Here is a 27,388-nt window from a genome sequence, read left to right as displayed (position 1 = left end):
CCCTCTGCCCGTATCTCCTGCTCCTTCGGGGACCACTGGGCCGCAGAGGATGCTCAGCCCACCCCAGCACAGCCTCACACACACCTCCAGTGCACCCCCAGCTCCCTGCTACTTCCCGAAATTAATTCGAATGGATTCCTTCCTCCCACACAGAGAGGACATTTTATTCTTCACTGAGGGGCTGAGAGCGGATTAACATCTCTGGAATTCATCCACTAAGTCAAAAGGGAAAGAAAGGGGAAGGTATGTGGGGGGCCAAGAAATACCACCACTCCTCCTCTGCCTTTCCAGGCAGCCCCATCACCGAGCCAGGAAGGATTAAATGCTTTGAATGGTTTCTGTGCTTTTTCCTACAGAAAATCAAAGTCTGAGTGCCAGGCTCTGAGCCTGGGGTGAAACAGCTGCTCAAACCCCACTTAGCTGTGGTGGGGTCCTGGGAAAGGAGCCCCCTTCCTCGCAGCCAGGTAGATCTCCAGGGCTGAAGATCCCTCTCCTTTTCCTTCCTCTCTTTCTCCTCCTCAATACCCTTCTCTTCATCCTTATGGGATGGCAGATCCCATAAGCCATACTGGGCTGTGTGACCCCTCTGCTGGAAAAGAAGAGCTGAAGGGGGGCTGGATGATTCATCATGCAAATGGGTAATTAAAGGAAACCAAGGACTGGGGTGTTCATTACTGCAATTTACAATGTTTTGTAAACAGCCTAATTAACACAAAATGAGCTTGGAGTGGCTGCTGGTGAAGGACTCGTGACTCCTCACCACAGCTGAGGGGATCAGGACAGGATCACCCTAATTACCTCTTCCAGGGACTGTTTGAGCCTCAGCCACCAATCCAACAGACCTTCCCAAAGGAACTGGCTCCCAAAGCCATCATTCAGCAGAGCTCCCACTTCCCCCCCCCCCAGCCCTAAGAGCTCAGGATCTGGGGTCTTCATCAAGGACAAGTCGCTTCTCTTGACCTCAGCTGCCAGGAAAAAATAACATTTCACTTGTAAACTGGTCACTTCTGTTCCGAGTCCTGGAGAACCATAACCACTGGGATTGCTCCCACCATCTGCAGCTGAAAACTGCCACTGGAATGGGGCCAGGAAGGGGAGGAGAAAGAAGAGGAGGAAGAAGGGTCCTTACTCAGGGCAGGAGGGGCAGACCCTCAATGATGACCACTGGGAGTGCAAGCTGGAAAAAGAGATGGACTGGATGGAGATGCCCAATGAGCACCAACACCTCCAAAAGAGGCAGAAAGCATCCAACAGCCCCTGGGGGCTGGTCTTGGAGTTGAGCAATGCCCACTGTTTGAAGAAGGGGAGTTCACCCAAAAATCCTACCTCTAACCCCACCTTCAAGGGGACTGAGCTGGCCAGTGGGGTCCAGTAAGCAGGGCTGGGATGTCCCAGGATACAGTGGGTGTCCCAGGCAGCTGTCAGCATCCACATCTCCCTGAGCAACATTCCTCAAATTCGTTCCCTGCTCCAGCAGCCCAGCCAGGCCAGGACACAGGGCAGGACCACACGGACATGGTGTGGGTGGCTGAGAAAGCCACAGGTCACAAACAGCAGAGCCAGGAGCAGCATTCCTTTTGGGGGTCTTCCTAAATGCTTGGATACACCCTGGGCAGAGAGGGACAGCATCCCTGGTTTGCAGCTGGGTAAATCATTGCTTGGAGAGCAGGAGGGTAAATCATTGCTTGGAGAGCAAGGCTGGTAGGTGAAGTGTGGGTGGCAAAGTGTCTTGGCACCCCAGCATAAAAGCATGGGAAAGGAGAGGAATGGAGGGAAGGAGGGGAAGCAGAGCACAGCCAGGCAGCTGGGACCCCTCCACCAGCGCCATCCTGCTGCACAGCCTCAAACTCTAAGGACCTGGTGACAGGAAGGCAGCTGATGGGACATTTCCCTGCATTTGCCCTCTTCATTCCATCCATGTGCCCCTTTTGACCAATTCCCCAGGGTTTCCCCACATTTCTTCAGCTCCTTCTCTCACTGTCGGTGCCCAGGCTACCCTCCCTTTTCCTCACAGATGTTCTGCAGCTCAGCAGAGGCTGGGCCAAGTTGCTCCCAATCCCAGAGCCCTCCCAGTCTGGCCTCTACAGCTTTGGCCAGCTGGGCTGGGAAAAGGCTGCAGGGTTAATTCAGCTACAGCACTGGGATGGTGTGGCCAGATCCTTCCCAGCAACATCATCACCCCCGCTGGGTTTGCACTGGGGCAGGGGCACTCTCAGGCCTGATCCGCAACCCCATTTCCCACCAGGAGCACGCTCATATGCCTGGAGAATGAGCCCAGAACACAGACCCAGTGCTGAAATACAAGACACCCTGAAGGGGTTATTTATTTCCAGGGAAAAAACTCAGCTTGGTGCACCTCAAGGGTTAACTCCAGCCGCGGGTTCCCCCTGCCCGGCCCTGCTCCCCAGCACGACCCTGTGAGGGGTCCCGCCAGGCTCCCCGCCCGCTCTGCCCCAGCCCGCCGCGTTCCCCGGCGCCTGCCCGGACAGGACGAAGCTCCGCAGCGCAGGGCCGGGCCTGAGCGAGGCCTCGAGGGAGCCGGAGAGCTTCTGTGCGGCGTCTGGCTGCCAAGCGGCAGCGGGAAGCACCTCCGGAACGCTCCGGCAAATTGTTTACAAATGTCGGGCCGGCCGCCGGCCGTGGCGAAGGCAGCGCGGCCGCCCAGCACCAGACGGGGCCGCGACCCTCAACCCTGGCACGGCCTGGCTCCTCGGCCTCTGGATCTCCACTGAGGCACAGCCCCGCACGGCGCATTCCCAAGCAGCCCCCTTCGCCTATGCCTCAGTTTCCCCGCGGGCTGCCCTCCTATGGCGGGGATGCCAGGCTGGGCTCCTCGTGGGGTGCGGGGGGCACCCGGGGAGCGGCCGGCCGGGGCGGACACCTCACGCGCCGCGCTGGCAGCGGCCCGGCACGAACCCGTATTTACCCCCCCCGAGGCACTCGCCCGGCGCCGGCTGTGCCGGCTGCGTGGAGCCAGGCGTGCCCTCGGTCAGCCCAGCAACCCCGTGCCAGCGGACCGGGCACCCTGAGTCACCCGCTGCCCTCCAACGGAGAGCTCCTTCCTGCGGGAACAGCCGTGAGCTTCATCCCGAGCTCTTGGAGACTGACACAATCCCTCCAAAGCGCTCCTTGGGAAGCAGTGACACGTGCTCGCCTGGGTTTGGCTGGGGAAGGAAATGCCCAAATATCCTGTGGAGTCCTGCCCTTTGGATGCTCCTGTCCTGGCTCTCCCACGGGAGTCAGGCTCCAGAAGGCAGGTTTTTGTGCTATGACCCCCTGCCGGTTTTGTCCACCCAGGGCAGCCACAGCAGAGCTCCACCACTTGCAAGGCTTTGTTGCTGTCCAGGACAACACACAAATCCGTAACTGGAGATCCACCTTCCTGCCAGAAAAACAACCCTCTCTGCTGGTCGTGTGTCACAGGCTCTCATCCCATCCCCTTGTCCTGGGAAATCACATCCCCACATTGCTGGCTGCAAGTAGCCCTGTGCTGTGAGCCTCCCTGTGCTGCAGGTCTGAGCATCCCAGTGCCATGAACATCCCTGTGCTGCCAAGTCACAGCATCAACCCTGAGTGTCCCTGTACCATGAGCATCCCTGAACATCCAGTCCTGAGCACCCCTACACTGCCTGCTACAAGTACCCTGCATGCAGGAAAGCCCTGGAAGGGCACTGCAGGAACACCATTCTGCTTCCCTGGGCAGTGGGAGAGGGACAGTGTGCTTTGAACACCAAATACATGCACATACCCTCTTGGGAAATTGAATTCCACCGAGGGACTGTCACTAGCAAGCCAATAAACCAGCTGGAGGAGCTAATCTGCTGCTATCCCGCAGAGCAGCAGCCGTCTCTGATGGTGGTGGCAGCCTCTGGAGCTGGAGGCGGAGGTGGCGGGAGGTGGCAGCTTCACCCAACCTGCCCGGGGTTGGTGATGGCCAGGGGTGGCCCTGCCTCAGCATATGATGGGTTCATGCAAGGGCTCAGGACAGCCTCACCATCTTGGCCAAAATCAAGATCCGAAGAGGTGATGTCCATGCCTCTTCCGCAGGAATCACCCTTCCCTGTCACCTCTCTGTCCACAGGCACGTCTGCTGTGGCCACCCACACCCGGCTCCTCCCAGTGCAGCCTCCTGGCAGACTGGCTGCTTCAGGAGCAGTTTCCCAATACGTTCAGAAGATTCACCCACCTCGACAGGGAAGGAGTTCAGCCACAGAGATGTTAAGAAACTCAACCAAAGCTGCCCAGCCAGCTCAGAACAGAGGCTAGGTGAGAGCCAAGGGCTCCTGACCCCAGCTCTCTACTACAGCCACCAGCTGCACCCCAAACACTGAACCCAGTGCTGTGCCTGGCTCCCCAGACAGGGCCTCCCCTAATTCTCCCATGGTATGGTTGGTGAATTTGGCTGCCAAGATGCTGCTGCCTGGGAAACCTGGCTGAGCACCCATCCCTATGCCCAAATGCCATGGCTGTCCAAATGCCACAGGTGTCCAAAGGCCAGGGGTGCCTTCCAGGTTTGAGGCTCTGCAGCATCATTGAGGATGAGCTCCCCACCAACGCTGACAGACAGGCCCCTCGCCAAGCCAGGCACTATGGGGTTGGTGTGACTGGAGCAAAGCCACTGGGTTAACTGGCAGAGATGGGGAGGCTGCAATCAAGGAGGTGGAATCCCATCAGCAGAGAGCAAATGGCATTGACATGAGAGAATCTGGGAGCCCCTTACTGTCCCTACACCAACATCTGGTAACTCCTCAAGAGTAATTGGCATTTTCACCTCTTGAGAAACCTACCAAACCCTGGACCAGACCAGGGCCCTGCCTGCTCTGACGCTGCACAGGCTGCAGGATGGCTGTCACACCAAGCCCTGCTCCTGGTTTCAGCAGCCTTGAATAATCCCAGTAAGTACAATAACCTTCCAGGAGCTGAGTTCTGGGCAGCTTCTCACAGCATCTTGAGGCTGGACACAGCACCTCTGTGCTATGAGTATCCCTGTACCTAATGCTCATTTCTAACCTCAACACAAGTCACCATTTACCCCTGGCTGGAGCCCCAAATCTTAGGGCTTACAGCCACACAGAGCACAAGCTGTTCCTGTCACCAACTTGTCTCTGCTGATGGCATGTCTGAGTCTCCTCTGGCAGCTTGGCCTCCTTCCTCATCTCCTTCTTTAAGCAATGCTGATCTGCAGCATGTTCAGATATGATTGTGGATGATGGTGAAAGGGGTGATGGCAAAGGCAGAGGAGTTTGAGAGGTCCAGGGATCTGCCTTCCATCCTGGGCTGGGCTGGAGGCTCACCACAGGCAAAGAGTGATAAGGCAACAGGACCATGGAGTCAACTAGGAGACTTTTTGCTTCTTTAGAGAAGTCTGGGAATATTTTTCCCAGGGTAAATCAAACTTCTAAGGTTTTTTAAGAGGCTGGCAACAAGTAAGACATTGGGCAGCATCCCCACACAGCACAGACATTGATCACTCACTCCCAGCCCAGCTACTGCAGGACCCCCATCCAAACCCCCAATTCCTCCCTCCTGTTTCCCCTCATAAGCAAAGCAGGAAAAAACAGGCAGTTTGTTCAAAGTGAAGGCTCCCAGAACAATGAAAGGAAAAGCAGAATCGGAAACCCCGTCTCCATCCACACAGCTGGGAAGAAGGTGTAGCTCTCAGCTCTCGACCCCAAGGTTTGATGGCCACAGGGGACAGAGGGGACAAATGCCAATCAGGGAAAAGAGCATCGCAGGAATCCTTTGGGGCTGGATTCACCCCTTGCAAAAGCCAAACACATGCTCCTGCTCTGAGTTTCAGGCCCCCAGAAGGATTTCAGATGGGGTGAGATGGATGGTGCTTGCTCCCCTTCTCCTCAATAATTTGTGGGTTTGTAGTGGCTGCCTACCCCAAAGTGATGCAGCCCAGCCCAGCTCCCCTGGCTGGGAGAAGTGGTAACACCCCTTCCTCACAGAGCCGAAATTGCATCCCCCAGCCCCATCCAGTATGAAAACAGCTGGGAAAGGCTTTGGGTGGTGGAAGCCAGGCGGCTTCTTTGGAGATACAAGGGCTCTTTTCCCAGCTGGCCAGGGAAACGCGTTACCGGGAGGTGAAGTCACCGTCCCTGCTGGGACCTGGCTATTCCGCTCTCCAGGATATGAACTCAGAGGAGCTGTATTTGCCCAGGGAAGAGGTGGAGTCTTTTCCATTTCCCCCATCCTTCCGAAAGGACAGGACGCCTCCTGAGCAGGAAGAGATGGGCCGATAGCGGTGGGGGCCAACAGCCAAGTGCCAGCACTGCCTGAACCTGCAGCAGGCATGCCGTGAGGCCAAGGGCCACGCCTTGGCTAAGGGCCACGGGGACCAGCAGAGCATCAGCTCATTAACAATGCACCTTAGCTCATGTCCAGCTGGTTCTCTGGAAGCCAAGGAAGGGCCATCCCAGATACCCTGGCAAAGGGGCTGCACCTACAGACAATCTCAGTGTTGTCATTAATGCCATACCCAGTAAATGGTGCATTAACATAATCTGTGGTGGATGTGCTACAGATTGTCAAGGGCAGAAATAACACAAAAAGGACTTAGAGAGATTAGGAGAACAAACCCAGGCAGATTCAACCTGGGAAAAATGCCGACTGCAGCATCTGGGGAGAAATAATCCAACTGGGAGCAGGTCAATGGGAGGAAGAAAGAGGGGAAGCAGGATGTGGGGGGACGGTGAGAGGAGCAATGTGAGTGTGGGCACAGAGGGACCTGCTGGTCAGTAAAGCAACCCTACAGCCCTGCGTGGGGGGATGCTGCTTCCCAGAGTACCTTCTCCCACCGTGTATTCTGTTGCTTCCTGGGGTACCATCGTCCATCACATACCCAGGGCTGTGAACATGAGAGAGGCTCACAGGGAACATGAGAGGTGAGTGACAGGAGCCAGCAGTGAAGGGCTGGCCTTGCATGGGAAGATTACGGCAGGTCAGTAAGTCTGGATTAGCTGAGCAACAGTTAATTAGGGAGGGCGAGGAGGGACGCAGCAACCCAGCAACCCACCTACACCTGCAGGGGTTTGACGCTCCAGAGCAGCACATACCTATTTATTTTATGGTTCTAACAATGAGCCCCAGATAAAAATTAGAGCAGCCAACAGTGGCCAACAAAACCCTCTGGGATCAAGGGAGCGAAACAAGGATCCAGCCCCTACATTGCTTGGAGGCTGCAGCAACCATGCAGCTTCCAGGGGAAGCAGGGCAAGACTGAGGCTGAAGGACTGGGCTGCCACAGCCCTATGGCACCATGTTGCCAGCATCACCAGCCCCGTGCCTGCACATGGCAGCTTGGCACCCAGGAGCTGCTCCAGCCGGTGGAGCAAGTACTCAAAGCACACAGCGATGCGGAGGCTGGAAATTCTGTGACATCCTCCTCCTTTGGCCCCAGGGAAGCTGCCGTGCACCTGGAACAGGCGCTGCCAGGGAGGACGGAGCGGCTGTCCCCACCCTGGCTGCGCTAATCTGGGCAAGGCACACACAGGATGGGAGGGGGGAGGCAGCGGGAGGTGAAGCTGTTCGCTCGAGGTCACCCAGAAGGTCGATGGTTCAAGTGCTACCACTCCTTCCCAAGGCTGGGACATGGCTGGGAACTGAATTTTACTCAAAACTCCCCCCTCTCGCCAGCAGCCCGTCGGCAATCAGCTGTCGGCAGCCCAGGACTAACCTCAGACGGCTGCTGGCGGCCAGTTTGGAGTCACACAGTTAAAAATACCTTGCGGATGCCTTTCCTCAACTCTGACCCCATGAGGCAGTGCCGCCGCCAGCCCTGCTCAGGGACGTGCCGGCAGGGTCCGCTGGGACAGTCACAGCCTGGGCTGTGCAGGGACATGGCAGCTGCTGCCTGGGGACTGGGTTTTCCTAAGAACCAAGGATTTCCACTTCTGGGGCGCTGCTGACTATATTGCCAAACTGAAATGAGGGGCTCAACTTCCTAAAGCTTACTTCCAGCAAGTAATGCCTGCACTGTCCAGCTTCCTCAGAACTGCAGCCTGGATTTTAGCAGCTTCAGCAAAATGTCTCCTTCCCGCTGGGACAGAGACAAAACGTGGCCTCTGGTTCCTGCCAGTCTCAAGGGATGCTGGATGGGTGACTGCTCCTGCAGATTCCATGATGCTGCAGCCGTTTGTGGCATCTGCATTGGTAGAGTGTGTAAGGATCTCACTCAGCAGTGGCCACTCAGCTCCCAAACCATGATGGACGGGAGGGATCCCTCTCCAAATCCCTTCTCCAGTGATGGCGAGAGGACACAGGGCACCTTGCTGTTCCCATTCCCTGTGCAAAGGTCACCTACCAAAACTTGTGAGAACTGACTGGCTGCTCCATGCTGCTGGCAAGTGGGAATGGGAGAGGGATGGGTCCATCACTAGCAGGCACAGGCCAATCTCTCTCCAGCCTGGGACAAGCAGCCTGAGAGAGATGGTCCTGTTGCCACTCTCCCTCCCAAGGCAGGGAAAAGTGTTGTCCTTTCAAGAGCATCCTGTGGCATAGTGTTGTCCATGCCCAGAGTGAGAGCTTCTTTCCCAGATGGATCAGACTCTCCGACCGCCTGCCTGCATTTCTGGCTGGACAATGCCAAAGTGGGAGAAGATATTGCCATAATCTTGCCCAGTGCCTTAGCTGGATTGGGATATTTTCATGCAGCTGTGGCAGTGAAGGATTTGCCTGGGATCCTGGTCTACAATGGGGTTCCATGTGCAGTGGACAGAAGAGGGGCATGACAGCTACATGACCAGGATATCCTGCACCACCCTGCATGTCCCCACATGGAAGCAGCAATCATTTAGCAGTTAGGGACAGTTTGTGTCCTGGGGAGAGGCATCACCCTGTTCTGGAAGCAGGAACGCACACTAGGACCCCACACCCACCTTCCCATTCCTTCAGGGCCCTTGGTGACTGCTGAGTTATTCTGAGCACTGTGTTCCTGACCCCCTCCCCGCATCCCAGCTGCTCCAGGGCCGGCAGGGAGGGCAGCGGGTTCCTCCCATTGCCCAGCCCGGACGCCAGAGCTGGGCAGCAGCTGCTTGGGGACCAGCTGGGGACAAAGGCAACAAGGAGCAGCCCCATCCCCCCATATACCTTGGAAGGGACAAGGGCTGAGTTTGTTACAGCAAGGTCAAAGGCATCACAATACAACTCCAATAGAAAAGAAGGAGCTGGATCTGAGGCATCACAATACAACTTCAATAGAAAAGGAGCTGGATCTGAAGACCCCCAGTCCATGGGCTGGGCTCTGGTCAGCAGCTCCCCATAAAGGGATCAGGAAGGGGTTTGGGGGCAGTACATCAACACCTCCCACCCCCCAAAGAACAGGCTCACCTCAGCACCAGAGGTAAACAGAGGCAGAGGCAACATCCTTGGCTCCTTGTCAGACCAATGCGGTGCCCAGCTTCCCGCAGGGACTCCACTGCCCACAGGGACCCCTCTGCCAGGTCAGCTCCCTCCACCCCAGCCCTGCCTGGGTGCTCCCCACACCCCATCCCAACAGAGCAGTGGTGGGACACAAGCCAAGGCCTGCCTGCTCTCTGGACCCCTGCCTGGAACCCGATCTGTTTACGCCTTCCTAGCACGGCGGGTGCGTGTCGGGAATGGCCCCGGCAAGCCCGACTTGGCGGCGCAGGCAGGACGTGGGAGCAAGCCCTGAAACCCCACCTGCTGCCCCGCAGCATCCCGAGGCGGGTGTGGGGAGAAAGTGGAGGAGCACAGGGAGAAATGGGACCCTCCTGCCTCCATTTGCTCCTTTTTGTAGAAAAAGGCACCACTTCTTGCTCTGTACTACCCCTGTGGCATCCAATGCTCCCCATCCTGGCCATGAGACCATGGTGGGTTGCTCCATCCCCAGGCTTGGCAGGGAACAGATTTCTAAACATCCTTCTGGGAAAGCACTGGGAGAGCCAACTAGCCCTGGAAGCCTCGTCCCTTCCTGGAAAATGAGGTACTGTTTTTGCAAACATAGCCAGCAAAATGTGTGGGTGCAGCGGGCTGATGGCCACATGCTGGTCCCTGTTCCAGGGTCTGGGCTGTACCCAGCTGGGGCTGAGAAGAGGCACCCACCTGCACTGCTCCTGGGAGGAGATGTTCATCCAGGACTGCTCACCTGGTGTGAATTCAGTCTCACAAAGCCACAGGAATTTGGAGCAGGCTGCAGTGGGACAGAGCAGACTTTGGGGACTCAGAGCTGGACACCTGCTCTTCCACACCAGGTTTGGGTTGAAAGGAACAGAGAAGCTCCAGGATATCCATGTGCTGCTAAATATAACCAGTGGGACAGATGCTCCAAGACAGGGAGTTGCCTGCACCTTAACACTGTTGAGCAGGAAACTGAAGACTCTCCCAATGCTTAAGTAGCTCTTGAGGTTTGGAAACACAGAGCAGGGTCAGAGGCAGCACCTCATTCTGTGCAGGAGCCTCCTTCCCTCTAAGGAGTGTCTCCCTTCTTTTTAAGCCAGCAGGATTAGCAGGTACTGGTTCAGGGAAGCCAGGAGGGTTCATGAAGCCCTTCCCATCTATGTCAGCCCCACTAAACCAAACCAGAGCTGCTTCAGACCAACCAGAGCAGCCTGGACTGCAGCCCAAAGCAATCCTTGGACCATGGCTGTCATGAACTCCACACTGCTGGCCAGACTAACCATGTTCCCATGTTCCCTGTGTAGGCAATGATTAGCCACCAGGGAGGACTCTGGCCCCCTTTGAAGGCCACTGAGGCCAGTGGTTCTCACGTGGCCTTGCCATGGTAGGGACACATCCCAGGTCCCTGAGAGGCTGCACAGGCTGTGATTGGGTGTCCTGCCCAGGGAGACAGGACACCCATGGAAGGGGAGGATTGGTGGGGCTCCCAATCCCCAGTCTCCATACTGCTATTTGCATCCAGTTCACCTCCAGCTGGAAATCCTCTTCAGGCTTATCCACGCCTGTCCTGGCAAGGAAACAAGGCAATGCTCCACAAGGAGCTGCTGGAGGGGGAGAGTGAGGCAGGCATCCCCTGGGATAGATGTTCTATGGGTGCAAGAGGCACCTGCAAAGTGGGTGGTAGAGACTGAGCCAACCTCGCTGCTGGGGACACCTCAGTGACAGGCACCAGATGCCCTTGCCATGCTCACCAACTCCCTTCCAAGCAGACAGGGCCTTACACAACCAGCCGTGCCCAGCATTACGAAATCCCAGGAGTTTTCACCCCTCCCAGCACAGCCACCCACCTCAGGTGGCCGAGCCAGACCCAGATCCTGGGATGGCAACAGGGAGGACAGGGCAGGGGTCTGGGCATGGCATCAACGCTGGGGGCCACGTGCTCCCTGCACAGCCTTGGCTGGGCCCGCGGGGAGCGGCGCTGGCAGGGCTTGGCGGAAGCACAGCCGGACGTGTTGCACCAGGCCTGGGATGCTGTGGGAGCTGCATACCTGCCTCACGCAGGTTTGCCCTGCTCCCTTATCTCACCATCACAGCCCTGCTCGCTTGCAGCTCCGGCCTTTCTCCCTGGGGTTGCAAACGGCTCGGGGTGGCTGTGCACCTACCCTGAGCAGCATCCTGCAGGAGCAAGGGATGGGCCAGAGTATCCAGCCCTTCCTTCCCTGGGAGGGTAGAGATCATACCAACAGAGCCATTTCCAAGCAGTTTGGGCATCTCCAGACAGGTCTGTGACTCACCATGACACCTCGGCAAGGCTTGGGTGATACAACAGCCCCAAGGTTCAAACAGATCCCTCCCTCTCCATCCCAGGCACGACTTTTTAGGGAAACCAGGATGGGATTTAGGGGAAGCCAGAATGCTTGCAGCTCCTCCCCACCCTCTCACTTCCTAGAGCAGCCAAAAGAAAAAAGGTGGTTTATTGTTACTTAGTTTCTTGCCCCTTTCATACTCCTTTGCCGGAGTTTTTGCCAGCGGCAGGCCCCGGGTCTGGCAGGGATCCAGGAAAGCAGAGGCGCTTTTAAAAACAAAGCAGAGCGCGTGCATGCACACATACACGCACAGCATCCAACCCCGCTTTTAACTCTTGCCGGAGCGATGCTGGTGGAAGCATCCATTTCCAGAAGGAAACCATCTTACACACGGTCCACCGCCACGGGAATCCAACATTTCACCTCCCACCTTCCCAGAAAAACCTCTTTGCGGCACTGGGATCCTGACAGAGGGGTGGCAGAAGTGATGCTGGTCATTTTCGTGGTCCACCAGCTCCCTCCTGGAACCAGCCAAGCCAGAGGATGGAATGCCAGTGCTGGCAGTGTCCTTGCCACATCCCCTTCTCTGCAGCCCTGGGGAGCACTGTCCTGGTTACCGTGCCCGTGTGCTGCTGGCAGCCAGCACACGGTGTCCCAGGGCTCAGGGCTGCCCCCCTGTCTGCCTTCGAGCTGTCGTCATCTGAATTATCGCGTGTTTCTGGGTCAGACAGCCAAAACTGCCTCTGCAGCCCTTGGGAAGGGGCAGCTGAGCCCCCTGGTCTGGGCTGAGTCACCAGGAAATGCCCAAGGGATGGAAATTCCCCTCCTGTCCCAAACCTCAGCCTCCTGCCTGTGACATTGGGGATGGCTGCCAGCCTGACTCCATCCATGGCCCCAAGGGACCTTCACATTTCCAGGAGATCCCAGATTCCCTGGCATACACCAGTGCTGTCTGGCCATCTCCAAAGGATGGCAGCATGGCCTGGAGCAGGCTCAAAAGTCTCAACATTCATCCCCTTCCCCAGAAGGGTTAGCCTGGTTTTCCCCCACTCTTCTACAGACAAGAAAATGTCAGCTGCAGTGGCCCAGGCTGACAGCAGGGACCACAGGCTGCACTGCCAATGGGTGTCCAAAGGCTGGGGACAGAAATACAGATGTGGGACAGAGGGAGATGTGGAGCTGTGAACACAGGAAAATGGGGGGCAGAGGGGCAGGGGCTGGGCCAGCTGATGCCCAGCACAGGCTCCTCCATGTCCCTGTGTGATGCTGTTTGCTCATGCCTTATCTCCTGCACTGGCACAGCGACTCTTTCCCTGGCTCCGGGCACTCCAGTGGCAGCCAGGCCCCTTTCCAAACACAACACCCGCTGGAGCCCAGCTTTGAAAACCAACTATCCCTTCACTACTTCCACTGCCTGTGCAGGGCTCTTCCTTCCCAGCTAGAGAGGTGGGAATGCCAGGATGGGAAAACCCACACAGCAAACACCGGCCTACCAGAGGAGACCCCCCCCTTTCCAGGGAGGTCGGGAGCCACAAGAGGAGGAAGAAAGGATTGACCCCATCTTGCCATGGAGCTGCAGCCCCACCACCATCCAGCCCCGTGGCTGCTGCACTCTCCAGAGCAGCCTTTGAAGGCTCTTTTCTCCCGCTCCCACCACCTACCCACAGCAGGTCTGGGCATGCTGTGGGGTGGTGGGGTCCCCAGCACGAGGCCACCGCCAGCCCAGCTCCCTGGGCACGGTGCCTCGCCCCGCTCCTGGCTCAGTCCCGGAGAAAGAGGGAGTTTTGCCCGTTTCGGCAGAGTTTCTCAGCGTCTCTCTGCAGGCGTGCCCACAGCCTTTCCAAGTCGGAGCGCGGCTGCGGAGCCGGTCCAGCCCGTCAGACCTACAGCGTGCGGGGAGAGGAGGGGAGGACACAACCAAGGACGCTTTGGGAACTCATCCTCGAAACTTGGGCTTCAGGGGATGTGACCAGAGCAACACTCGTGCTCAGTGGCAGAGCCGGGTCCAGCCACCAGCACTGCCCAGGGCAGGAGTGGAGCAGGAAAGGTGCCCAGGCACCCCTGCCACCAGGGAAAGCCATCGGGTGTAACAGAGCCTGACACGATAAGGATCCTGCCCAAGGCCAGTCTGAGCTTTGCTCTCCAGCCAGACCAGGAATAGCACCTGGAGTACCCAAGGGTCTGGGACAAGCCTCTCTCAAGCAGCAGCGGAGGATAGTCCTCCTCTGTAAGGGGGGATGGCACACTGGGCTTGCTGCCTGGCACAAAGGCACATCCAGCACCACTACAAAATAACTATCAGATTGCAAAAAAGGAAAAACTTTTCCCCCAAATAACTACAGACCTGCTGGTGTTGGGAGAAGCAGAAATCCCAGCAGGTCATAAAAGGAGGGCAGATGTTTCTGCAGAGGACAGGGACACAGAGTGCCGGTGGCAATGGCTAACAAATCACAGGAGAGATACTAAACCTCATGCTTTGAGGCTTAAGCTGATAGAGCTACTAGGGATTAGGAAAAAATTTAAGGGGGAGAGAAGAGGCGATTTATCCCACATCTGCCTGCTACAGTCTCACAGCACATAGAGCAACATCGCCCTTCTCCTGCCAAATTGGATGGTGGCAGCAGCATCTGGCACAGCTCTTGAGAAAACCTTAACATGCTCTGTGCTGCTGGGGAGCAGTGGTGAGAGGCTCCAACACAGGTGTGGAGATAAAGCCAAGACCCCTCTGCAAGCTTTGCTAGCATTTAACGACTTGCTAGGTCATGGCCCAAACACAGCCATGTCCCATGAGTCCACCCCAGTCCTTAATATCTAAAGTCTGGAAAGCACAAACATGGCTGGTGAAATGGGGCAAGTGGCTGATCGAACCTCAAGGCAGCAGGTGAACCCCAGCAGGGCTTTGCTCCCTGTCCTTGAGAGTTTCACACCAGTTTGCTCAGCTGCTGCCCTTTCTTTGTACTTTGCATACGTTTAAACAAAAACCTTCACCACTCCCTTGAGGAAGGCAAACAGTGAGTCCAGCTCCCATTGCCTTTCACAGCTCCTCTAGCCCCCCGCTATCACAGGGGCTCCCTCTCTCCCAGCATCACCCTGGCATCCCCCTATCCCCTGTCCCTGGATCCTGCATTCAGGGATGGGGACACCCAGACTTTGCCGGGCACCGTCCAGCTCCAGAAGCTGTTCCCCCAGAGATCCCTGGCCAGAGGGGCTTTGCCTCTCACCTCCCCCGGGAGCCCCAACCCCTCAGTGCTTGCCCTGGCCGGGCCAACTGGTGCATTGTTGGCGAGGGCAGCAGCCCATGGACGTGATTGATCGCGGGGGAGAGAGGCCAAAGCCGTGATGGGTTGTTTAACAATTTCAATTCAACTCTGCAACGTTCCTGAGGCAGAGGGGAGGGGAGAGGGAGAAGGAAAATAAAAAGTGGGATGTTTCCATTGCCAGGGAACCTCAGCAAAGCACGGCTGGCCCAGCAGGAGCAGCCTGGCTCTCCCAGACCAGAATCCCCTCCCTGGCTGCAGGAGTGACCATGGCATCGCACCGACATCCCCTTCCCGCAGGCAGGAAAACTGCGTTTGCCTGCCCTTTCCCTCCTGGCTCCTGCTCCCAAAATTCTTGTCCCTGCCCGCCCCACCACCTTGGAATGAGAGGTGCTGTGACCCACTTGTGCGGCGGCGCTTGTGCAGGGAGGAGGCTGCACACGGAGAATATTAAATGTGTCCCTGAAGTTCCCGCTGCCAGGACTGGTGCTTGGATTTTGCTTACGTGCGGTGACTTTTTTAGGCACAGGAAGCCCCAGAGGGCTGATCACAGTGATCGAGCTCCCAATCCACTGAGACAGCAGAAGGACTCTTAGAGGAATTAAAAAAAATATATAATAAAAAAACCAAAAATCAGCATCTTGGCCTGTGATATGGAAAAGGCACTTTAATGAGCACAAAGGCAGCAAATGCTTGGCTCACATGGCATTGGTGAGAAGAGGGAGAGGGAACCATAAGGGACAGGGAGCAGTGGTGCCCTCCATGCCAGGGAAGAGCCTGCAGCACCAGGCTAGCCCCACAGCAGGTCAAGCACAGGAGCCTCACTGAGGGCTTGCAGCAGTGGCCTTGGAGGGATCAGGGTTTTTTGGCCCCTCCTTATAAAGGAATAAAATGAAAATAAGCCAAGGGAGCTGCTGATGCCGCTGCAGCGGGGGAGTTAAATACACATGTTCACGTGGGTGCCCCACGGCTGCAGGGAGGGGAAGACTCCAGAGAGAAAACAGACAGGATTGAACTGTGAGAGAGTTACTGGAGAGTATAGGAGGAAACAAGTGTGACTTCACCCCTCTGGGTGTGCAGGAGGAGGAGAGCCATGAGCACACCAGCCTGCACACACCGCGAGGCCATGGGACACCAGATTAGGGCAGGCGGCTGCGTCAGCCAGCAGGACACTCATGTCCTGACATTATTTATTGCCTTGGGGATGTCCTTCAACCCATCCACATGGACAGACTGCTCTTGTTCAGCTCAGGGACCCTTTACAGGCACAGTCCCTGAGCAGCAGAGGCAATGGCACCCAGTACCTTCACCCAGGGAAGGGGCACCAGACACCCCTGTTCTGGGGAGGAGGTGGCTCTCACCATTTCTGAAAGCCCAGCAGGTGAGATTTGCGAAGTTCTAGCCCAGTCGAAGCTTTCCAGTAAATGACCCAGGGGAGCTGATCCCCTCCTCACGTTTATAATCCTCAGCCTAACTCTGCATTTCTCCACGCCAGCCTCTCCGCTCCGAGCTGCTCCTAAAAAACCTTAAAGCTTCTTCTGCCTGAGTTTCCTCTCTCCCTCCTCTGGACAGCTTATTCCCCTTCAGTTTTCCCACCCACCCCCATAAGATCCCCCACGATGAGCAGCCTTGGCAGAGGTATCCACACTCCCACAGCCCGGACAGCCAGGGTGCACCTTCCCCTCCAGCCAGACATGGCATTGAGAGCCCTTTTATTTACTTTTCCCAGTTTCCTTTTCTTGGTCTGTCAGGAGAAACGACCAGGAGCTCAGCTCTATGCACGGGCTCCGTGCCACTGGCCACGATCTCATCCACCTTTCCACGCTCCCCATCTCCTCCAGAAGCCATGCAGCGTCTGCAGTACCTTGGTGCCCTTGGGGACCCCTCCCTGAGCCCTCTGTTCACTCCAAGCTCTGCTTGCTGCTGACCTTTCTGAGAGCACAAGCAAGAAAACAGCCCTGCTGAAGGGTTAAACATTACCAGGCTGAAATTCAAGGCTTGACGATTGGTTCCAGTTGACTGGCTGGGATGATAATTTTTCACAAGATAAATACGGCTGGGAGTGAGCAGTAACTGCTAAAGACCCTTTGTAGCAGCGTCCCCCCCAAAGCGGCTGTTTCCCTTCACCCATCCCTGCTCAGTAGCCCACACTGCAGGGCCCCTGGCCCCGAGCCCAAGGGGAACCCCAGCTCAGCTGTAGGATTGCTTACAGCCCAGTCATTCACCCGCACGGGCTGTGCTTGCACTCCTGCCTCCGGCCGCAGCACAACTCATGTGCCGGAGGTCAGAGCCAGCGCTTGCACCCCAGCCCGGCCAGCACTAAGACTCACACCCCGGGACTGGCAGGAGTGCCCAGCCAGGGGGAGGGAGTCCACGGCTCTCTGCCCAGTTACTCACTGCTCTTGGACGCCTTGATCTTGGCCACCAGTTTCTGCACGCCAGGTATGTCCCCGTTCTTCACGGCCTGGATCAGCTCCTGTTCACGCCCCATCGTGGGCAGGTGGGAGCGGTGGCAACGTAGAAACCCTCAGATTCCAGAGGTTTATAAAGCCATGGGAATAAGCCCCTAATTCCTCAAAACACACTTTGATGAGAGATGAAATCCAGGAAGAAATACACTTTACAATCCCACAGGGCATAAAAACCAGAAGAAAGAAGTCTTTCTGTTAAGGGCAGAAGTCCCTTTCTGCATCAGGAGGAGCAGGACCCAGATGGGGATTGGTTGGAGAACATGCAATCAGTTAAAACAAAAATTACTTCAGTGCTCAGGGACAGGCTCCCAGCAGCACCAGAGCTCTGTGAGACAAAGCCAGGCAGCTTGGGGCAGGATGTCCAGCGCTGGCAGCATTGGGATGCCCTCAGCCTCTCACAGCATTCCTGGAGCCAGAGGTGGTGTGCTTTGCTCCCTTCAGCAGGCTCTGCTGCATTGACGAGTCCCTAATTCATCCCAAAGGGATTACGGGCTCGTTGCCATCTGGAAGTTATAGATCCTCCCTCTCTGGTGCTCATTAGCCCCTTCATTTCGGCAGTCCTCTCGGTGACGGCACTGCAGGCACGCTGGAGAGCCCCGTGCACAGCCGAGCCCTGGCACAGCAGCCTGGGACCTGCGAAGGGAAGAGCAGAGTCAGCCCCCAAAGGCCATTTACCTCCTGGCTCCATCGCGATAGCTTTTGTATCCGTGCTGAAGAACAAATACTTTGACTATATTTAGTCCTGGAGGGACTTGGCTCATCCTTATGTTAAACAGAGAGGGAAGAACCTGTGGAGGAAACCTCCGGAGGCTGCTGCCCCCGGAGCGGGACAGGACACAGCTCCTTCCCTGCCCTCCCGGGGCCAGACACACCACGTCCTTCCTGAGGGCAGCATACGGAGCTTGGGGCACACGACGTCTCCGTCTCCCCCTCTCCTTTCCCGGTGGCAGCACACAAGGAATGGAGCTGGGAAGGTTTAGCCAAAGCTCTCTGCAGCCCTTGGGAGTGGGTCAGCCTGCCTTGCACTCTTCTCCTCCTGCATGGATAAACCTTCACCCTCCAAACTGCCCAGGACACTCAATGCCCTGGGACCCAAGACACTTCACCAGTTCAGGAGCTTTCTCTGGCCCCAGTGAGGAGCTGGGTGTAATTCAGCAAGACAAATGTGATCAGAACAGGATCAAGGACATATCCTGGCCAGCCAGGGTACCCTGGAGAGGGCATGGGGTCCTGCAGAAGCAGTTCACATGTGATCCCACAGTGCACCCGGGCTGCCCAAACTGTGTGGCAAGAAAATCCTTCCTAGTTCAGGGCCATGCATCTGGCAGGCTGCTCTGACACCGGGGAGGAGCGTGCGTGCAGGAGAGCAGGGAGCACACACCGTGCCAGCTGCAAGGCTATCGCCAGATCACCCCACAACTTCCCCTCTGCCCATGCAGAAGGGATCAGAACCAGCTGATGGCTCAGTGGAGTCTCCCTTCCTAGAGCGCTCGCCCTCCACAGTTTATGTAACAGCGGGTGTTGCTTCCTCCAAGCAATCGAGGTCACTGTTCAGAGCATGGAAATCACAGGCGAGACAAGGCAACGATGACAGGTCCTGTTGAGGTGGGGGCAAAACCAGAAGGAGAATCCCATGGCGTAGCATTGCTCAGCCGGGAGCTGCAGCTCCCCATAAACATGGACCCCTCACGGCTACCCCGTGTTCCTGCACTCCACAGGGTGCAGCAGCACAGGGCAGACGAAAAGATACTCAGATACTGGCTTAGCTTCTGGAACAAGGGGGAGTGTGACTCCCACACCAGGCTGGGGGGTTCTCCCCCCACCCACAGCTGATTTAGCTGATGAATCCCTCGGCACTGAAGCTGGTGCCCGTCGGGGTCAGCTGTCACCTCCCCTCGTCCTGGGGCACCTGCACAGGCTTATCTACCTTACAACAAAGTTTCAGCCACTTGACTCAGACTAACCTCTCGCTGCAAACAAATCCCCTCCCGAAACCTCCTGTGTCGCACCGTCTTCAGAACTATTTCGTTTAACCCTGTGCGCTACATCCAACTCTGTGCTGCTCCTCAAGAACGCTCGTAAGAAGCGAACGTGAGGCGGTGAGACGACTTTGTATTTGAAAAGTCTGCTCGCTCTCTTGGAAAACGGCCCCGGTGCTGCTGCCTCGGCTCCCGAAACACGCGGGGCTCAGCGGGCAACTCGGAGGGACCGAGAGCTCCGAATGCCGACCTGCACCTCCTCAGTCTCCCCAGAGAGGAGCAGCCAAGGTAAAAGTCGAGAAACACTCAAAGCTGGAAAAGCAACAGCAAAACATCCCTCCCACACGAGCAGAGCTGAGTCTCCAGCCCAGGAATCCACCTGGAGAACCAAAGTATCCCAAACATTCCCGCAGCCAACGGCAGCGCCGGGGGAAAAAAGGAGGGAGAAGAGGGGGAAAACCCCCAAAACAAACCCAAACCAGTTACGTAAGTGGCGGAAGAAAGATGCAAAGGAGCTGCAGGCACCCAGCCGGGTCCCGAGGGGCGGTGGGGGCAGCTCGGTTCCCCCGGGAGGCTCCAGCCCCGCTGCGGGCGCGCCCGGGCCCCCCTCGCTGCCCGCCCGGCCGCGCCTCCGCCTCCCCCGCCCCGGGACCCCCGGGCGGGGCGGCTCCTTCCTCCGGGCGCGCTCGGGGGGATTTCTGCCCCACCGAGGCAAGTTGTTCCGCGGCTCCTGGGGCGAGTTGCTCTGCCGGCCCCACTCACCTGGCGGCGCTCCCAGCCCGCCGCACCAGGGCGAACCGAACAGCGCCCAGGCGAACCGAACCGCGGCGGAGCGAACCGACGGCACCGAACCGGACCCGCCCGCGCCGTGCGGAGCCGCTCCGGATCGCGGCGCACCGAGCAGTGCCGAGCCCGACACGGCCGCAACTTCCCGAGCCACGCGGGGCGGGAGCGGGGCCGGTACCGGAGCGGAGCCGCGAGTCCCGGCTAGCAGGCGGCGCGACACTCGGCAAAGTCCCGCTCGAGCCGGCCCCGTCCCGGCAGGAAATCCCTCCCCGGCCCGGCCTGATTGGAAAAGCCCGGCGGGTTGTGCGGCGGGGCCGGGCCGGGGCGGCTGTCACTCACCGTGATGCGGTGTCGAGCGGGGCAGGGGCCGGGCCGCCCATCCCGCCGCACCGGCACCGCTCCGCCCCCGGTCGGGGCTGCCGCGGGCTTCCGGGCATCGGCTCGCTTTGAAGGGGGTCCGGCTGGACGCACAGCGCGGTCCGGTACCGGCGATGGGGAGCGGGACCGGCGTGCTACGCGACCGACCCGATGCTCCGGGACCGGCGGGGTTCGGGACCGAGCTGGTGGGACATTCCCCATTCTCGATCCAGGACCGAGCCAGTGGTTCGGGACCGCCTCCCTTGGGAATCCTCCATCCTCCTCAATCCAGCTCCGAGCCGGTGGTGTGGGACTGGCATCGTAGGGGACCGGCCTAGTGCTTGATCCGGGATTGGTCCGGTGCTACAGGGCGGGCCTCGGAGAGAGGTCCCCCATCATCGATCCAGGAGCAGCACGGTGGTCTGGGAACCAGCCCTCCCCCTCAGCCCTTTGCCCACTCCGCGCCCAGCCCCTTTGGCAGCGGGGCTGCATAATGCCTCTGATGGGACCCATGGGACCAAAATCCATCGGTCCCCAGCTGTCCAAACCCCAAATTAATCCTAGTCTCACAAAGCACTAAAACCACCAAAAATCACCCATTTCTGCCAATCTTCAGCAGAAGCAGCAGAGGCAAGTGCTCCCTTGAGCACAGTTATTTTAAAACAAGACATTGCCTAATAAAGCTGGACAGTTTTTGTTGCATGATACTGCTGGATTATCATCAACTAATCAGATTAAAAACACACGGAGGCTTTGGTTTTATTCACTAAATGGCCAGCCCACGGCTCCCTGGGGGAGTTGCAAAGATCCCACACCTCTTCAAACCAGGCCCCCGAGACATTTCACCAAATGATGGTTTCATGAGCAACACCAATGAGGGGGATCCTTGGCAAGGAGGAGGGACTGACGTCTCCAGACACACCCTGTCTTTTCAGCTCGGGAATAAAGAGATTATTATGCACATCTAATTATAAATGTCAACATTTTATGGCTACTATGCTGAAGCACGAAGCTCTAAGTAGCCCTGCTAGAAAGGGCTGTGAAGTGAAAGGTCTTGTTATTCCTCCTCTGAGTTTTTCCAGAGCTTGTAAAGTGCAGTGACATTTATAATAATCCTCTGAATTTATGTGGCACCTTTGGTCCTTCTAAGGATCTTAATTAAGCTTTGCAGCTCCCTGAGCACAGAGTAAACCCACTTAGCAAAAGAGGAGCCCAGGTCCTGTTTGGTACAAAATGTGTGTCCCATTTCAGGCAGGGGAAGGACTTTTTCACCCCAATGACCTTCAGCACACATTGTTACACCACAGTAAGGGCACAGCACCCTGACATCCCCAGCCAAAGGTTGTGCTGCTGCAGCCACACTCGTGTGGCTAAAGCTGGGTAATTCAAACTTTAATCTCTGGTGTCACGCAAGCCTTTTGAATGGAGGGTGTCATTGGAGGGCTTTACTATAAATCAACAATTTCTAGTGCAGCCTTCAAACATTTAACCACATATTGGCAGTCCTGGCACGGCACCAGTGCCTTTCCTCTATGGCCCTGCCTGCAGGGAGAGCAGCTGGAAGGAGCAGGCAGCAGCCCCCATTTCCCCCCAAGAATCCCAGTTTTCCAGCCACTTCTGAACATTGAACAGCTGGTTGGTGACACCAGCACAGAACTGCCAGTGGCTTCAGCCATGCCCACCTTGCAGAGCTGACATACCCTCACCCCCCCATGACATTTATTCCCCTGTGCCTGCAGGTGCTGACAGCATCGATTGAGTTTTCACTGCAGAGAAAGTCTTTTAACAATTTGCCTCCTTCTATGCACCAGTACAAGATGTTTTAGAGTCTAGGCGGTTTCAAGGTGCAGGCACAGTTGTGTGGCCAACTCTGCCCTCAGCCTCTGCAGAAAGGTGCCCAAGGCAGTGCTGAATTGTGTTCCCCACTTTGGGTGAGGGGCCTGGGAGCTCCAGCCGGGTCGGGCTGCTCAGTTCTGCGGCCCGGTTCCTGCTTGCAGCTCCTCAGATCGATGTTGCCATCTAGAGGTCCCTGCTAGGGCGATCGTCTCCTTGTGAAGTATGGGGAAGGAGGTTGTTGGGGATTTCTAAATTCAATGCAACAATTCAAAGCAGTTTTATGAGGTTAGCCCATGTCTTAGGTGGCTGCAGCTCATCCTGGCTTGTCTCACAGCCCCTGCAGCTTTGCAAACCCCTCCTCTCTACTCTGACATTATTTTGAGATGGGGTAAAACACTCAAAGCTGTGCATTTGCTGCCCAGCATGGAAGCAGCCACACTGGCAGAAGCAATACACACAGTGGTGTCCACAGCAGCTTCATGGCCCGCGCTGGCTCCAGGTGAGGCTGTGACAGACATGGCTCCAAATTTTGGACTTCAAGACTCCCAGTACCAAATCTCACCCATGAAAAGCATACTTTGAAGTTCATGGCCATTTCATCCTCATTGAGGGGGAAGGAAGGCCCGTACCAGACCTCCATTTAAAGTATGTTATGAACCAGCTGGATGGAAATACACTTTCCCCCCTTCCAGCAGTGGCTCAGGCTTCTCTTTCAGTGCTGCTTTTTTAAAGTATGCCCATCTTGACCCCAGGCCTTGCTGCAATCCCAGGGCTGCATCTCAGACAAGGGAGCAATGGCAGTTGGATGCTCATGGCAAGGGCTGATTCCCTGGATGGGCTGTGCAGACACCACTGTCCAAACACTCCCAGTTCAGGGTCAGCACAGGGCTGATGTCTGGCACCTGCATAAGGGCAGCACCACCATGGCAGAGGCTGTGTTGGACCACAGGATCTGTCCTGTAGGGAGGAGGGTGCAGGCTGAGGATGAAGCAGGGCAAGGAAGGGACTCTCCTGCACCAAATCTGGCCACACCAGAAAGCAGGTTATTGCCCAGATTTAAAACCACCCACAGGAGCCCTTCCTGCAGCTCTTGACATTTATTCACACATCACCTGGCTCCCTGAGCACTGAGGGGTGATGGGTGCCCCACTGCGGGGCTTTACTCGTGTCCTTAAGCAGCCCAGCAAGTCTCAGTCTCATTCCTAATCCTCGGAAGTCACGTCCTGTTCCCATGGAGCCTTTTCTGTGCAGGGATCCATCTCCTCCCACATTATATCCAGGCCAGGCATTTCCCACCCGGCTCACCACTCCACCTCATAGGTACCAGTGTCAAGGGCAAAGTGAGAGCAGGACAGGGGATCTGCACACAAAGGTGCTTAGGTAGGTATTTACTCCATTGCCTCTTACACATCCTCCTGGCAATAGCTGCTCCTGGAAGCAGTCCAAGGAGAAGAATTAGGGAGCTTTACCAAGAGAGAGATGCACTGCCCGCAAGGAGGAGGAAGAGGATCACAGCTCCCTCCCAGAGACCAGGCTCTGGCAGACAGAGATTTGGGCTGCTTTGTCCCAAGACACCTCCTGCCACGCCACAGCACAGTTGCTGCCTGCAGCTGGCCACTGCCACCAGGAGGTCTTCAATGCCAGGATACATCCCAGACCCAAGCCAGAACTTGGACACAGCTCCATGAACTCATGCTGTTTGAAGCTGAACATCAGCCTTAGTGTGAAATGCAGCAGTGACTGCCCTTGGCAGAGCTGGTGGGACCTGCTGGTGGCAAACAGCTACAGAAACCCACCTAGAGTCAGCTCTTAGACGGGTAGCAGGGCTTGGTGGTTTAGGAAGCTCTGTTCTGGTAGTATCTTTTGCAACAAATAGTTTCCCTGCACAAAAGTAATCAGGTAACCAACCTCTTGCTGGCAGTCCAGCTCTGAGCTCCCTTGAAAAGCAACTCCTCAGCCCTGGCTGGAACTCGTGCAAGCCAGGAGTTACAGCCCACACCAGCCCCTGCCCTGGCACAGCAAACCCAAATCCTTCCCCTGAATCCCTGGGAGCTTGGGCAGGTGCTGGCATGGGGCTCCTTCCCACGTGCCAGTTCCTGGCTCCTGCTGGACTCACCCCTCCAGGTACACGTGAGCAGCTGCTCGCACTGTCCTCCTCACCCTGCCTTCCTCTTCTTGTCTCCCTCCAGCCTCCCAGTGCTGACAGTCACTTCTTTCTGGTCTTGTGCCTTTCTTTTTTCTCCGTCTCCCTTGCTTAGTCCCTTACTCAGGAAATTAAAGATAATCCTCCCTTTTTTTGCAGCCGGATTCCCTGTTTAACATTCGCTGCATGTGCTTGCACTGATTCAAAATGGGATTAGACTTTCTGTTGCTTTGATGTCATTTGGGCTTTGGACTTAAGGCAGAGGGGGGAAAGAAAATGTCTGTTAACAAACCTCTTGGATTCCACCCACCCACTTTCATCCATCCTGGAAATGAAGGTCAGGCACATTTACCTGCAGAAACTGAGCTCCCTTCTAGAATTGATGTGGGGGGAATAAACCAACTCACAACTGCAGCACCGTACTCCCTGCGTGTGGACCTTATTCTCTGGAAACACCCGAATTTCGCTCTGGCTCTGTTATCATCCAGCTGCGTGGAGGCTGAATGGCTCCCATGAGGAGGGAGGTGTCATTAATCATCAGAAAACCACAACTCGTTGCCTGTCAGTGGATATTGCAACCTCCAGCTGCCGTGCAGCAGGGAGCGCGTGGGCCACCGGCATCGCGCCAAGGGACCGGGGCTCAGGGCTGCCCGCCGGGAATACCCCGAGCTACTCATTCCTAAGGGGAAGCAGGAGCTGCAGGGTGGCTGTGCTGGAAATCCACATCCTGGGGTGTGACATTTGTGCAGTGGCACAGTCCATAACTTTCCAGGGCATTTCCCGCTGCTTCCTCAGGCCTGAACTTCTCCCCCTTTGGAAGATAAGGATTTGGGGTTGTTCTTACTGCTGATCCTCCCAACGCCAGTATGAAGCAGATGAAGAACATTTTTCTCGTGTTGCCTGAAAACATTTTGCTTTGCTTCCAGGACACCACTCCCTGAATCCATGATGTCCAAAGTGGCACAGTTCACGCTGGAACAGGATCTCACACCAGAAAAGAGCCTTTCACAAGGGATTCTGCAGAGGCATGGCCAGGGCTGAGATGTGACAGTGGATCCTATTCCTGCTTATCCAGGACAGTCCGCGGTCTCCAGAGACTCACAAGCGGCTACTGCTGCCTGATGCTCCTTCTCCATTCCCACCAGAGCTTCCCTTCATAGGCAGCTGTGTCTCCTCTGGGTAACAGGCAGATCTACCTTCTGCACATTATTTAGAAGAGTGGCTCCATGGATGAGCACAATCCAGCCATGACCAGAACCCACCTCGCAGCTCTGAGCCCCTGGGGAGGCACAGCCAGCACCAGCAGAGCAGAAGTGGGGACACACCTAGGCAATCCTGGCGCTCTGGCAGCTGTAATCCCCATCATTCACACCACATCACTGTGATGCAGCCCTGACTGGCACTGCCACCATGTTGGGCTTCCTTCAGGACTGCCCAGGGACTCAGGATGTGCCTCTGCCAACAGCGCAGTGTCTAATCCATTTTGCCTGGTGCACACTCACAGACTTGATTAATGTCTGCAATGAGCTCCATCCATCATCAGGGAGTAAAGGAGATTAACTCTGCAGCACGCCTGCCTTGCGTTGATCCCATTCTCCAGGCCTCCTGATTAATGGCAAGGCCTCCTTATCTGGCAGGCCAGGAAACACGAGGATCCGGGCTGCCTGTGGATGGAGGGAAGCTGTGGGGGCAGACGGGGCAGTGCCGGCACCGCCACAGCACGCTCTGCCATCAGGGCCATGCTGCTGCACCTTTGCTCCCCATGCTGCCAGCTCTGCTCTCCATTCCTGTTGATCCCTCCGTTCCCACTGCTGCCTCTCTTCCTTCCTCCTGGCCCTTCCCAGCCATGCTGACAGGAAGGAGAGCAGCAATTGGAGCGCTGATGCATCCATGCAGGAATGCATGGAAACCAAAGTCTGGGGCTCTATTTTCCCTCCATGGGTCAGCAGGGAAGATGTCATTCCCCATCCATAGAGGGAATTTGGATGACTTGATTTGGAGGCCTGGAATAACCACAGCAAATCCCCTCCTGGGGTTGGGGGCAAGGCTGCAGCTGACCAGGGCTGTGGAGAGTGGCCGAGCCCTTCCCGGGAGGACACACGTGTTTAGTGGATGCAGGGAATTAGTGGTGCCATCTGGATGGGCTCCAGCTCCTGCCCCTGGCTTGCTGCTGATGCTTCATTAACAGCTCCCTCCTTTCAGCTCCCTCTCCTCGGCTTCTGCTGCGATCAGCTGGGCTGGAGTTTTGTTGTCTTGGATTTTTTCCAAGTGGAAATTATTTCTCATTTCTTTTAACAATCAGGACAGAGAGAAAGAGACAGGAGAGGAAGGAATTTCTAGGAGATGAAAGGGCAGGATTAAGGACACGGCTTTCACTTTGTTATCCCTCTAGTGCGGCTAAGAAATTCCTTTCAGAAGAAGGCTTTAATTAACTATGATTTCTGATGGGAATGAATCCTGGACCTAGAGATAGATCTGGCTTCTTGGGTCTGCTGACAACCTCAGCTGCAACCTCAGCAGCCCAGATTCATACACACACACATGGTGTTACACAAGACTTCACACATTTTAAATGGCTTTGCAAAGGCACTGACTGTCACCCCAGTCTGAAAATAAGGATCAGAGGAAAAAACCCCAGGTGTGAGCAGGCCACTGTGCACAGTGCCAGTGGAAAGAAGATCTGAGCTGAACCGTGGGGCTATGGTAGCTCAAGATGTGGGAAGGGCCCTTTTGCACAGAGTAATAACCCAGGGCAGGAGGCAGTAGAAATATCTCTGTTGCCTTCCAGACCAGCAGCCCTTCTCACACAACAGGAAAAATCAGGAAGAGAGGAGAGAAAGACACCCAGTGGCAAACTGGGACATTTAGAAAGCATCACAATGATGTATTT

At 56.4% G+C, this 27,388-nt stretch overlaps 1 protein-coding gene across 4 annotated transcripts in view; it reads right to left on the bottom strand.

The window, feature by feature from the left end:
• The window catches only part of CASKIN2 (CASK interacting protein 2), a 52,816-nt gene that overhangs the window by 13,464 nt on the left and 11,964 nt on the right, over window positions 1–27,388 (bottom strand). Inside the window, exons 1-2 of one of the 4 annotated variants that reach the window (XM_059864787.1) lie at window positions 20,139–20,433; window positions 17,324–18,030 (exon numbers count right to left, since the gene is read on the bottom strand). In XM_059864787.1, coding sequence (XP_059720770.1) covers window positions 17,324–17,417 — 94 coding nt within the window. In that variant the 5' untranslated portion in view covers window positions 17,418–18,030; window positions 20,139–20,433. Of the gene's footprint in view, window positions 1–17,323; window positions 18,031–20,138; window positions 20,434–27,388 lie in introns of those variants that run through there. The other 3 variants (XM_059864791.1, XM_059864790.1, XM_059864789.1) reach the window with 3 other exon arrangements.

The sequence above is a fragment of the Haemorhous mexicanus genome, chromosome 20 (genome assembly GCF_027477595.1).
Source record: "Haemorhous mexicanus isolate bHaeMex1 chromosome 20, bHaeMex1.pri, whole genome shotgun sequence".
NCBI classification, from domain to species: Eukaryota; Metazoa; Chordata; class Aves; order Passeriformes; family Fringillidae; genus Haemorhous; species Haemorhous mexicanus.
Note: the sequence above shows the minus strand (reverse complement) of the source record. Positions and strands in the feature narration are given on the sequence as shown.